The sequence below is a fragment of the Macaca fascicularis genome, chromosome 18 (genome assembly GCF_037993035.2).
Source record: "Macaca fascicularis isolate 582-1 chromosome 18, T2T-MFA8v1.1".
Taxonomy (NCBI): domain Eukaryota; kingdom Metazoa; phylum Chordata; class Mammalia; order Primates; family Cercopithecidae; genus Macaca; species Macaca fascicularis.
In genome coordinates this window covers 65515474-65529870 of record NC_088392.1, presented here as the reverse complement: position 1 = coordinate 65529870, position 14397 = coordinate 65515474, and the positions used below count along the sequence as shown (strand labels likewise).

The following is a 14397-nucleotide window of genomic DNA, read 5'->3' as shown; positions in this document are numbered from 1 at the left end:
GAAATGAAGGTGGTGAGATTTTAACAGCTTCCACATTAAACTTCTGTTGCACAAATGGTTCTACAGCTAAAAAAGAAAATAATGGTTGAAAATGCTTGTTCTATTTTATAAGCAAAAGTTAAGCTGGGATTTAATACTTTCTATGTGAACTACAATTTATAATATGCTCTTTTCTCATTAAAAAAAAAAATTGTCTCTTTTTAAAAAATAGTTTACAATCCATATGTTTCCCATGTCTCCCTAAATTTATGTATTTCCCAGGGGGTACTACTGGTGGTATGGGGTGAGGGAGAAATGCAAGGTTTCTATGGGAAAGTTAAATAAATAGTAAGAAAATTACTTTTTTTAATAGTAAGGAAAATATAAATCTAAGACAAGGTCAAATACAATTTTCACATGAATTTTAAAGATAAAACACAAGATTTCAAATACATTTTTTGGTCACTTCAGGCTGATCCCCCAGGTCATGTAGCAACATATGCCTGTTTGTCTAAAACATAACCCAAACTACTATGAATACAAATTATTCTTGCTATCAATATAAAAACTGTCTATTATAATCACAGATTATTTATTATGCAATGTAGGGTATAGGCAAGAGGGATTTGATAGTACTGTATACTCTTGCTTCCTATTCTAAAATTAAACTTTTAAATTATCTGTAGCATATGCTCTATTTATTTGATTAGGGAAGAACTTTAAGAAAAAAGGTTTTAAAAATCTCCTATGAAAGCTACTTTTTAAAAACAGGAAATTATGTTTTCCCACATACTACACTGCTGACAATTTCCTAAGTTTTCCTCTTTCACTTTGAATAACTGAAGAACGTCATATTACATTTATAGGTTTAATAAGTTGCATCTTAGTTATCAGTTACACTTTTCTGGGTAGGTCACCTACTTGCATTTCTTTGTATTCTTCCTTAATGACCTGTCCTGATTGCATTTGTTTTTGAAAGTTAAATCTCATCTTAACTTTCACATTTGCACCATTCTGGTTTTGACTTTAGAACACGGAATATACGAATATGGTATAATATAATTCTGTCAAATGCAAAATAACTACTGTCATGATGATAGCACACATACAAAAGAATTACTGGGGCCTGACAAGCAATAAAGAAATCCCCTGTAGCTACAGCAGAGGACAGCATCTAAACACAATGCTTTTTCTGATATTAATAATACTGAATATCTGCATGCTTCTTTGAACTTCCCAAAGATTTCACCTGTGTTCTCACCAGACTGGCATGGTGTATGTGTTAAATAGTTAAAGACTGTCTTCTCTTTAGAGATTGGTAGGTCTGTCACGTTTACCGGTAAGTATTTCATGTCTTAAATAGAATTTTGAACTCCAAAGAAACTGATAGTAACTACAGAGGGAGTCAAGAAAGACACTCAGTGCTGGACACAGAATTTGCGATTATAAGCATGTTTAGAGGACAACCTCTAATCCAATGAAAGAAAACTGTGTTTTGATCTAGTTGGTTACCTAAAACTCACTGATCTTTGAAAAATGAATACAAACTGAGACATTTTGCTAACAAAGGGATAACATACACAAGCCAGTGAAGTGATGCATGCGTTTTTCTCCTAGAACAATAGTCAAAACCAGTTGTGGCCAGAATCAAGGTACAGAATTGGAATCAGAGTTACACGACCTACAAATATTAAACAAAAAACTATTTTCCAGAAATTACCACTAATAACTCTTTACCCAAAAAGTAATTTTTACAATGATAACAGGCCTTCACTGATCATGTTATAAAATATTTTACTATATGAACACTAGCACACATATACACCGCTGTCTCTGTAAACGGGCTGAAATCAGAGAACTGTGGGTATCTATTACATCTCATTAATTTGGGACAATCTCTAGGACTAAGCCCTCAAGGGGATAAAAACATACTAATGTTATTAGACAGTATAAAACAGGTGTGTTCAGCAAGTCCTGGGTCTTAATAAATGTCTTTGTTTAAATTTAACTAAACTGCATCAATAGGCTGGCAATATCGCCATTCATTCTTAATAAAACCAACTGGAAGATCAAATGACCAGAAACTAAAATAGCAATGGAAGGCAGAGTCATAAAAGATGTATGATGAGAAAGGGCGCATAGGATCAGTTTCAACAGGTAGTTCTGAATAACCTTTCTAAATCACCAACTCAAGGATTTATATGCCCCTCTAAGAACATGGTCGCTAAACCCAAGTTTTGTGCTCTGTTCCTACAATTGTAGATGATTCTCTTAAATGGATAGAGGAAAAAGTATGTAAGTTAAACGCTTTCTTTGAGGTGATATAGCAATATAAATCCCCTACGTGGGGATAAATGAAGACAGGGCATACATTTCTTTATGAGTCCAAATGTACTTTATCGTAAAAAGGCGGCAGTGACAACTGTCAGAGGCAATCCTACCTATGTTTCTTGATGCCATTGGAGAGAGCGTCTCCGCCACCACAGTCTTTTTCTTCGGACATTCTGTGTCTTCTACTGCCCAAATGCTCTCCTTCCTCTTCAAAGGAGTGTGCTGTCACTGCTTCCAGTCTACTCAGGGACCGTTCGGACTCAGAATCTGTGGCAGAGCAGGTTCATAGTTAATGAATTGAACTTGGGTGTGAGGCTTCCATAACAATGGATCCCTCCCTTCATGCCTCAGGCTTTGAAACCTAAGCAGCCTACTTTGTCCCTCAACAATCCATCCGTTAACTACCTCCTCAGGGATTTCACAGAACCTCCACCCAATATAAGGCTGAAGTGGATTTATCAAACAGATGTACACTTATATAAGCTTACAAGTAAACAGATCTTACATAGTAAAAACATCTCCAAAGATTATCCAGTTCTTTATGAAATCATATTCAGTGGTTGCCCCCAAAATTTCCACCTCTTTCTTCCCTCACAAAGCATCTTAAGTATAACTTCCAAAAAATTTTTAATTTTTAAAACTCATGCATAATGAAAACACTGTAGTAGCTAGTGTCCTTATGAGAAGTATAAATTATATCCAATACTGTAGACATAAAAGCAAAGTAATTTTAAAATACTTTAAAAAGGTCGGGTCAGTGGCTCACACCTGTAATCCCAGCACTATTGGGAGGCTGAGGTGGGAGGACTGATTGAGGACAGGAGTTCAAGACCAGCCTGGGCAAGATAGCAAGACCTCATCTCTACAAAAAGTTTAAAAACAAACAAAAAAAATAACAGCCAGGTATGGTGGTGTGCACCTGTAGTCCCAGCTACTGGGGAGGCTGAGGCAGGAAGATCGCTTGAGGACAGGAGTTGAGACTGCAGTAACCTATGATCCCACCACTGCACTCCAGCCTGGGCAGAGTGAGACCCTGTCTCTATACAAAAATAAATAAAATACTTTTAAAAATACTTTTTCCAGGATGATAATATTTAAATTCTCAAGGACAAAGCCTGAAGCATCCCTATATTAATTGCCAGGCAGGCATTCTTAGGATGGAAAAGTCACATTTCCAGTTGGCTATATATTCAGAGTGGTGCCATCTGCCAGTTTGGGAAGAAGACAATGCATTTTTGTACATGACAGTAGAGTTTCCAGGCACCTTTACATGCTTCATCTCTTTTGAGCATCACAAGGATGCTTTAGTGGAGGTGAGGCGGGACAATGTGATTATTAACAAGTGTACTAACGGTCTCTCATGGCTTGTGAGTGGGCAAGACATGATTTGAACCCAGGTTTTCTGACTCCTTGTTTAATGTTTTATGTATTTTGGCTCAAAACAGCAGTCACTCTGTCTCCATTAAACTTTAAATGGTACCTGAGTTTTTTATTAAAATGGAAATTCACGATGACCTCCAACTTCCCATCTTAAGCAGAGGACAAGCCATTCCCTCATCCTCAGTTCTAGGAAAGGCTCTGATACACAGTCCAGCAAACTTCCTATTTCAACAAATTTATCAACAATCTGCTAAATCTGTATAACAGCTAAACTGGTCAGGAAATAAAAACGTTTTATTTTTTTCCCCCCTTTGCTTTCTTTCCCAACTACTGCATTACATAATTCAGCAAAAATCACAGAACCGTACTGTTACCACATTAGGCTGACTCCGGAGAACGACAGTTGGACCAGCCTAGGTGCAGGTTAGATCGTGCACCTTGAGCTCTCAACGCTGGACCCTATGAATGATCTAAGTTACTTGCAGAAAGGCTTTTAATGTTGGGAAAGTTTTGTTTTCTATAAATATAACTTTAGGCCGGGCGCGGTGGCTCAAGCCTGTAATCCCAGCACTTTGGGAGGCCGAGACGGGCGGATCATGAGGTCAGGAGATCGAGACCATCCTGGCTAACACGGTGAAACCCCGTCTCTACTAAAAAATACAAAAAACTAGCCGGGCGAAGTGGCGGGCGCCTGTAGTCCCAGCTACTTGAGAGGCTGAGGCAGGAGAATGGCGTGTACCCGGGAGGCGGAGCTTGCAGTGAGCTGAGATCCGGCCACTGCACTCCAGCCTGGGCGACAGAGCATGACTCCGTCTCAAAAAACAAAAAAAAAAATAAATTAATTTAAAAAAATAATAATAATAAATATAACTTTAGTAAAATTTCTGAAAATATAGTTTTCTTCTGTCCTATACCTTATAACAAAGAAACAGATTTTTTTTTTTTTTTTTTGAGATAGAGTCTCACTGTGTCGCCCGGGCTGGAGTGCAGTGGTGCAATCTCAGCTCACTGCAACCTCTGCCTCCCAAGTTCAAGCAATTCTCCTGCCGCAACCTCCCGAGTAGCTGGGACTATAGGCGTGCACCACCATGCTCAGCTAATTTTTTGTATTTTTAGTAAAGATGGGGTTTCACCATGTTGGCCAGGCTGGTCTCAAACTCCTAACCTCAGGTGATCTGCCCACCTCAGCCTCCCAAAATGCTGGGATTACAGGCATGAGCCACTGCGCCTGGCCAGAAATGGAATATTTTAATAATACATTTAAAGAGACATTTATTTTTCATTGTCAATTTTGGCAGAAGGAAACAAACTATCAATGGAAAAAAATTAAAGAACACCTAAATAGTCAACAAGAGGGGGACAGTTGCCTGTCAGATGAAATAAGTTAACATTATGTTTACATGAACAACTTAATGAAATAGAAGATTGTTTTTAACATACATAATGCTAAGACAAAAAAAACCAGGACAATGCTTTGCAACTCTAAAATACAAGCAAAGAAATAATTTCTCTGCATTGAAGAAAGGCCAGTCTGGTTCAGGTAAGCAGATGTCTGAAAAAATGGGAGCAATACAATGACAGAAGTTTGTTGAGGGCACGTGTGGAAAGAGATCGGTCAGTTTTCTGGAGTAGGCACAGGGCTGTCAGGAAAGGCTGCAAAGGAGAGATGGCACAATGGCAAATTTTGAAACAGTGGAATTGGTGCTCGGCAGAGGTGAGAGAGGTGCTCCAGGAGGCAGCGGAACAAGACCTACATCAGGGATGATAACGGCTGTCTTGGGTTGGTGGGGTGAGGGGTGAGTGCGGTTCCACTCCAACATTTTGAAGTTTGTTTCACTTGAGAAAAATAAAAAATGTAAAAAGTCAAAATAATTTCATCTGTACTGGTATTATTTAAGATGCCGTATTAGTTTATGATTTAGAAGTCATGAAAACAAAGCAACGAAGCAAAATATCTCAAAAGCATTTATGCACAGGATAGTGTGTTTGCAATTTAAGAGACATCAATCATAAGGCAGGGATGTGCCCACCTAAAAATAATTCTTTTAGCAAAAGCAGACACAAACATTAAACAAGAAACAGTAAGAGCTTCTATGAAGCAAAGACGGACTTCACAGAACAAGATTTCAACTCAGTGACTACACAGGCTTAAGATCTGCGACCCACAAACTCATCAGTCACACTGAGAACCTCTGCGTGGGACCAATGCCCTGACCCCTAGGGATGCTCCAACAGATGACAGTGCAGACCCCGGTCCTGTGATTAGCAGCCCCTCATTCACCCGTTCCGCACCCCCTCTTTGTCCTCACTCTTCTCCCTGTCTCCCTGTGCCTCCACCTCTTTCTTCCCCCTCCCCCACCCCCCTCCTTACTCCTCTATACCTTGCCCTCAAACCTCTTGCTATAATATAGTCAGGCTATCCCCACCCTTCCCCTGAAGGGTTCTGAGAAAGGTCACCAATTACTTCCACATTGCAAAGTCCAACGGTCATTTTTCAATTCTTATTGTGACTCATCTACCACATCTGATGCTGCTGAATTCATTCCTCCCTTCCTTGTATCGTGCAAGGCCTGTGAAGTGAAGGAAGCATAAGATCTGGTCCCTGCGCATGGCCCGGCAGCGGGGAACTGTTTCGTGAACAAACGAGTTCAGCAGATTTCTCTAGGAGTCTGAATGGGGGCCGTGGGCCACAAAGGAGGCATCAGTCAACTTAAAGAGTGGAGAATGTTGTATCAGGAAAGAACTGTGGCTGATGATTGTGCTGAGTTCGCTGACAAGGAGTAAGAGTGGGGATGAGGGCAGTTACAATACAGGAGCTGTCCCAAGCAATAAGAACACCATGGCCAACACAGCGAGGAATGCAGTGTGCAGTGAGATGGCAGTGGAAGGCACAGAATGGGCGGACATGAGACTGTGAGTCAGTCTTAAAGCTGACTATATAGGATAAAAATCCAATGCAGGCCAGACGTGGTGGCTCACACCTGTAATCCCAGCACTTGGGGAGGCTGAGGAGGTTGGATCACTTGAGGTCAGGAGTTCGAGACCAGACTGGCCAACAAGATGAAACCCCATGTCTACCAAAAATACAAATATCAGCTGGGTATGGTGGCACTGACCTGCAATCCCAGATATTTGGGAGGCTGAGGCGGGAAGAATTGCTTGAACTCAGGAGGTGGAGGTTGCAGTGAGCTGAGATTGAACCACTGTACTCCAGCCTGGGTGAGACAGCGAGAATCTGTCTCCAAACAAAAAAAAAAAAAAAAAAAAAAAAAAGCAGGTAGTGGGAAGAAATATAACATGAAGCTAGGGATAAGGCAGTCTCCCAATACATGTCATGAGGTTCTGTATACTCACTAGAGAGAAACCATAAACTCTGAGCTTTCTTGTTTCAAAGGCAAAGAAGTAAACATCAATTACATGATTTACAGTGCCTGTGAAATAAAAACTAGTTGCTTAAAAGCCAAAGCTCAGTGATTTCTAGTGCAATGAATAGAGAAATGTGGAACGTCAATAGTGTGAAATAGTCTGGGCTTACTCTGTCAGTAACGGAGAACCATTCTTGAGAGCTTATACCTTCAAAGCCTTGGTCACACCAATCTATCGCTAGTACGGCATCGTTTCATGTGGAGACTCGCAGATCTACAGATATTTAAGTTTAAACATGTTTAGCCCAATACCAAAGAGGGCATAGCCACTGTGGAGGTTGCTGATGAAAGTCAAAGCCTATCCACAGAAGTTATTTTCAAGTCTCCCTGTAAAACAAATCAGTGCTACATCTCAGTACCTCTGAAGTGATAATTCAATCTTTTTTCTTTTTTTCTTTTGAGACGGAGTCTCGCTCTGTCGCCCAGGCTGGAGTGCAGTAGCACAATCTCAGCTCACTGCAAGCTCCGCCTCCCGGGTTCACGTCATTCTCCTGCCTCAGCCTCCCCAGTAGCTGGGACTACAGGCGCCCGCCACCTCGCCCAACTAGTTTTTTGTATTTTTTAGTAGAGACAGGGTTTCACCGTGTTAGCCAGGATGGTCTCGATCTTCTGACCTCGTGATCCACCCGTCTCGGCCTCCCAAAGTGCTAGAATTACAGGCTTGAGCCACCGCGCCCGGCCAATCTTTTTACTTTTTGCTTTTTTTTTTTTTTTGAGACGAAGCCTCGCTCTGTCGCCCAGGCTGGAGTGCAGTGGCACAATCTCAGCTCACTGCAACCTCTGCCTCCCCTACGCAAGCAATTCTCATGCCTCAGCCTCCCGTGTACCTGGGACTACAAGAATGTACCACCATGCCCAGCTAATTTTTGAACTTTTAGTAGTGATCGGTTTCACCATGTTGCCCAGGCTGGTCTTGAACTCCTGACCTCAGGTGATCTGCCCACCTTGGCCTCCCAAAGTGCTGGGATTACAGGCATGGACCACTATGCCCCACCGATAATTCAATCTTAAAATTCTGGGTTCTTCAATGTTCCCCCCACATATAAATATCGAAATGTTAGTAGGCAACATATTAATGCCTTAGTCGAAAGCATGAAGTAATGGGAAGAGGTGCATCCTGCCTCCCATGTGCTAGTTGCAGTGCTTTCTTGCAGGAGGGTGAGGCCACAACACTCGGGCTTTTAGGACAAAAAGGAGAGGGAGGAGGGAGGAACAGGGAGTTGGTAATTAATGGGGATGGAGTTTCAGTTTGGGATGACGAAAAAGTTCTGGAGAGAGATGGTGGTGGTGGTGGTTGCACAGGAAAGTAAAGGTACTTAATCTCACTGCATTGTACACTCAAAAACGGTCATGCTGGACAGTTTATGTTATGTATATCTTACCACAATAAAAACAACAACAAACAAACAAAACCCAGGCAAACATACAAAAAACCTGTCACTAAAAGTCAATGAGCTAGCTGTCATGTTGGATGCATGAACTATATTCTGGTCTGGTTAACTCTTACCTCACTTCCAGGAAAACTGGTCGATTTTTCTAGAGCCATATTTTTTAATGTAGCAGAAGGAAGGTATTTTTACAATATACATAGCTAGATTTCAGACAATGGCAGCCTGTCTTATTCTTTTGATTTTCCGCTTAACAAACATATACGTTTCTATAACAGGCAAAGCCACTCAAAAATTTTAGGATACTTCTGACCCCTGAAAAACAGCATAAAAGATTTATGAAATAGCCCTACATTATTTACTGAACTTTTGATGAGCACTTAGGAAAATCTGTGCAGCCCTGAGTAATGACGGGAAATGGAATACTTGATAAGCACTTATTTGTGGGTGTGTTTATTCTCATCTAGTTCCAAAAGGGTTCAGGTGACTCAGTTGATGATTATATTTTATAGGGAAACCATCAAGCCACGTGCAGTGGTGTGCACCTGTAGTCACAGCTGCTCAGCAGGCTGAGGTGGAGGATCATTTGAGCCTAGAAGTTTGAGACTGGGCAACAGAGCGAGACCCTGTCTCTTAAAAACGTTAAGAAGTGTCAGAATAACACTTTGAAAAACATATATTTTACAAGATAAATGCTCTAGTTTACAGAAGCATTGAAGGTGGACAGAATATTTACCTGATTAGTTCCTCAATTAAAACAGCAGTATTAATAGAATTAAAATTTAAAATCCCACAAAGTTTGCTTTAATGTGATAGCTCTACAATGGCCCAGATCTTTAAAGTTCTTTCTGTTTGTTTGTTTTGAAACAGAGTCTTGCTCTGTCGCCCAGTCTGGAGTGCAGTGGCGTGATCTCAGTTCACTGCAACCTCCGCCTCCTGGATTCAAGCAATTCTCCTGCCTCAGCCTCGCTAGTAGCTGGGATTACAGGCGCCCACCACCACACCCAGCATTTTTGTATTTTAGTAGAGACGGGGTTTTCCCATGTTGGCCAGGCTGGTCTTGAACTATGGATCTCAAGTGATCCACCCACTTTGGCCTCTCAAAAGTGCTGGGATGACAGGTGTGAGCCACTGCACCTGCTCTCAGATCTTTCAAGTTCTGTCCATGTTAGAACTCAGAATTATTTTAAACACATTCAGATTGAACACAGTCTCCTTTCCCATCAAAATGGAATGGAAGCCAATGAACAGCTATCACTGGGTTAGGGTGACTTTAACTTTACTCTAGAATTAAGAAGATCCTGACCGCTATGCTCTTTTTTTTAAGTGAGTGAGAGAACTTTCCAAGATTTGATTTGTTAATTTTTCCTACTATTAAAAGGCTGAAAGAAGAGGCCATAAAGTTCACAATATAAACATGCCAACAATTCTTGTAAGTTATCCTGATAAGCACTTTCTTATCCTGACCTTTGGAAACCAGCCTGAGAACAAATAGTACACAAAGCAGCAAGATGGGGAAGAACTGTGGATAACGTCCAAGTCACCCTTCCTCCTGTTACTGAAGGCAACAGAAAACAGCCAGGAAACACACACATGCTTAATTTAATACCTTTATTGTTTAGTTTCCCACGTACCAGGCATGTTCTGAAAATGGCCAAAGCAACCCAAGGTACAGCTGAAAATATCAGTGCCAAAGTTTTATTTAGCCTTGAGGTACAACTGCATAAGCTCAGAAATAGCACAGTAAATATGAAGAACACAAAGAAAGTAAACACAACCTAACACATTTAAGGTGAATCATAAACCGAAACCCAGGATGAGTCCAGAGGGGGCTGCCAAGAGACTGCTACAATAATTTACTAAGGAAGTGAGAAAAGCTTGAAACAGATTCTTGGCAGCAAGCAACAAGAGTCGGAGACGTTCTAGACAGATCCTCTCTGAATGATGTCCAAGGTCAAAATTAGCCAAATGGTAGGGTATTGCTTGTGACAGAGTTTCTTAAAAGTATCGGCTTGTCCCCAAGCAACTAAATCTACTACTGTTTTCTACAACCTGCAAAATCTGCACATGTAATTGAAGATGAGGAGTTACACAAACCATAGTGTGTGGGCTACTGGAAATCTTACGTGGATCTATTTTGGGCTACCAAATCCAGAGCTTCCCAATTTGTCTTGTTTCTCAACACTATTTTTAGGAAGGTCACATTATGCATGAACTCTACAAAGAAAACAATTCTAGAACTAAAGGCCAGTTGCAGAACAATCCATAGTTAGAAAACAAAATATTTTCATGTGACTTCATTGTAATAAGTCAACATTTACTAAGTACCTACTACACATCAGGTAAAGTGCAAGTTGCAGAAGCAGTTTGGAAAGATGAATGAGATACGGCTGGTGCCCTCCAAGTGTTCAAGATTTAAAAGATGTACCCTTACGACCGCTGAGAAATGCTAAAACTGGTTGCAATTTCATGGTATAACTATCTATTGGTTTTGCCCATCTACACTATTGGATTTTATGCATTATTCATGCACATTTCAACCAAAATAGCATTAAGGGGAAGGCTTAGCAAGAAAGCCTTTCTGGAGCAACTGCTCTCAACATGTTTCTAAAAAGGAAAATGAACACACAGTAGGAAAAATAATGCGTTCTGAACTTACGGTATTCAAAGAGCCGGAATTTTCCGTGAAACTGCTCTCAGACTGGTATTAAAGAACCACCATCGTGAAATTAGTTCTTTAACAAGCAATAAGTGTTTAAAAAACAACTCCTTAGAAGATTATTAGAGATTCCTGAAATCGCGTACCTTTAGCTTTCTCTCCTTTAACTACTTTTCATCTGCCCCCTCCCTGGTAGCAAGTATCCTATCTCCAACTTGATTGTAAGCCCCTTGGGAACAAACGTCATTTTCTAATATTAATACTGTCTCATCCCTCCTTCCTCCTTTGCTGCCCATCCCTACTTTCCCCCACAGAATCCAAAGTGGTGAATATAGATGCATAAAATCACCATGCATTCCTGATTATCTTAGGCTCATTATTGAATACCAATATATTTTTAGGGAAGACAGAAATATCAATGACATTTCTTCAACAACCTGCATTCGACAAACATTTAGAGAACTGATTCTGTGCTACGTACTTCAGGGATGTAAACAGATATGGTCCCTATTATCTCTCTCTCTCTCTCTCTCTTTCTGAGTTAGAGTCTCTCTCTGTTGCTCAGGATGGAGTCCAATGGCATGATCTTGGCTCACTGCAACCTCTGCCTCCCAGGTTCAAGCTATTCTCCTGCCTCAGCCTCCCAGGTAGCTGGGATTACAAGCACATGCCACCATGCCTGTATAAAGTCTTTCGTATTTTTAGTAGAAACAGGGTTTCACAATGTTGGCCAAGCTGGTCTCGAGCTCCTGACCTCAAGTGATCCACCCGCCTTGGCCTCCCAAAGTGCTGGAATTACAGGTATGAGCCTCTGCGGGGTCCTATTATCTTAGAGACAAAATGCAAGGAGGCTATAAAAGAAGCATAAACCGAAGGAAACACAAAGAATAAACTAATTCTGCCTGGAGGAGTCAGGAAAGGCTACCAGGAGAAGAGATATTTGAGAGCCTTGGTAGACAAAGTAGCATAAAGAAAAAGCAACACTGATAAGGTAGAAATATATACAGAAGAACCACTTTCTTCTTCTATAAAGTATTTCTATAACCTTATTTGCAGAATGGTTTATCCACAGTGGTTTCTCATGAAATCTTTTTGTTTCAATGCGCATGAATGTCTAGCCCCTTTCCCAGGAAGTGTTCCCTTACAGCTATATCCGAAATTTCTCTCGACATAACCACTTCATTCCTTAAACACGCCCACTCCCACACCCACACACAATGAGGACAAAATGTGATGCTTCATTAAATTTATCTCCTTTTAAATAAGTTTACACAACAGAATTTAATCACATTGTGGGAAAAAAAAATCTGTGTGCTTTTAGGGAGCTTTATGAAATGTTTCATCACTGAGCATACTGGAAAAATAATTTTCTCAAGCGATCCCAGGGGGGATCCCAGGGGGCTGGAAAAATTCTTATCCTACACTGCTGGCTCCGCATCAAGGCTTGCTTCACCCACCGTATGAGTAGATTTCCATTGATCTTGCTTATCTGAAAAAGCTTAAAGGGATATGAGAAAGGGAAACAGGAAACCACATGGACTTTAGATCTAATGAAGTTATCCCTTTATTTTAAAGTAACACGAGTTAACAACTTTTTAAAAGATTAAACATTTAGTGAAAATATTTTTTAAATCTTTTAAGAAAAGTAACATGAAAAATCTTTTTTTTTCATACCTTCTCCATATCAGGATAGGCTTGATTCAATCTATTGTCACGATTTAGGGGTTAAAATTAAGCTTCAAATGAAGTGGAGGTTTGTATACTTTTCCTTGCTCTTATCTAACTGTGCATTCAACTGCCTGGCATCACTACTGCATCTGAGGCCTGGAGGAGGCACCGGTGCAGTAAGTGGAGGGAACAAGGGGACAAGATGAGTGTGAAGAGGCAGCAGGGTCTGGACCATGTTGAGAGCCTTGGAGGTCTGTGAAGGCATCTGAGTTTCATTTTCAGTGCAAGGAGAAACCGCTGAAGAATTCTAGGTGAAGGAATGCGATGATATGATTGGCAACAAAGGATCACTATGGATGGTGTGTACAGGATGAACTTCAGCAGGCCAAGGCTGGGAGCACCAAGATGAGTTAAGAGGCTACACAAAAGGAGGTGCAATGCGGGTGACGATAATGAGAGCTAACATCTGCCGGCCCCTTAGGGTGTCTGGCACTGTTTTAAGTACAGATATGCATTAGTTAATTCTTTGCAATGATCCTATGACCCATTTGCAGATGAAGAAATGAGACATAGGAAAGTGAAATAACTTTCCCAAGGGTAGGGGAATTGGTAGAGCTTCGACTGAGCAAGAGCCTTCAGCTTCAGTACCTATACTTTTAACCACTACCCTCCATTAGTAAAACATAGATGAATTCAAGATATGATTTGAAGGCAGAATGGCCAGGCCTTGATTCTATGTCTCACAGGAATGTCACAAATCACTCCTAGTTTCTGGCTTTAGGAGATGAAAGAGGTGCCATTTACAAAAATGAGGCCAACTCAAGGAGAAACAGGATCTGGGAGGAAGAGCAAGCATTTGTTTTTTTGTACATAAAGCTGACAGCTGAATACGTTAAGTCTCTAGCAAGAGATCAAGGTTGGAGATATGAATTTGGGGACTGTGGCAGTCAGGACAAGGGCTTCCCCAAGAAGTCCATGTTCTAATCTCTGGAACCTGTGAATATGTTACCTTTCATAATAAAAGGGACTCTGCAGATATGATTAAGTTACGTATACTGAGATGGGGAGATTATACTGGATCATCTGAGTAGGTCCAATGTAATGCCATGGGTCTTTAAAAAAGGGAAGGAGCAGGGCCAGAGTCACAGACAGTCAAAGAGAGACTGGAAGATACCCCACTGCCAGCTTTTCAGATGGAGGATGGGGCCTTGAACCAAGGAATGCAGGCAGGTCCCTAGAAGCTAGAAAAGGCAAGGAAACAGTCTCTCCTAGAGCCTTTAGAAGAAACACAGCCCTGCGGACACCTTGATGTTGGAACTTCTGACCTCAAAACTGGAACAGAATATATTTGCACTATGTACTAAGCCCCTAAGTTTGTGGTGATCTATTGTAGTAGCAATAGCAGACTAATACAGGAATTTTAAGTTAGTATTTAAAGTTTACAATATTGAAAGTGTAGGTGAAGGAAGCAATAACTAAACAAAAGTCTCCTTGAGAAGTCACAAGGAGACGGGTATCAGAACAAATGAGGAAGAGATGGCCTTAATGAGGGGGAACCATTTGTTCT

At 40.9% G+C, this 14397-nt stretch overlaps 1 protein-coding gene across 10 annotated transcripts in view; it reads right to left on the bottom strand.

The window, feature by feature from the left end:
- Positions 1–14397, bottom strand: part of OSBPL1A (oxysterol binding protein like 1A) — a 225405-nt gene that overhangs the window by 61901 nt on the left and 149107 nt on the right. For all 10 annotated transcript variants that reach the window (XM_005587007.5, XM_045378301.3, XM_045378302.3 and 7 more), the window contains one exon: positions 2421–2577. In XM_005587007.5, the coding sequence (XP_005587064.3) occupies positions 2421–2577 (157 nt within the window). The remainder of the gene's footprint in view (positions 1–2420; positions 2578–14397) is intronic.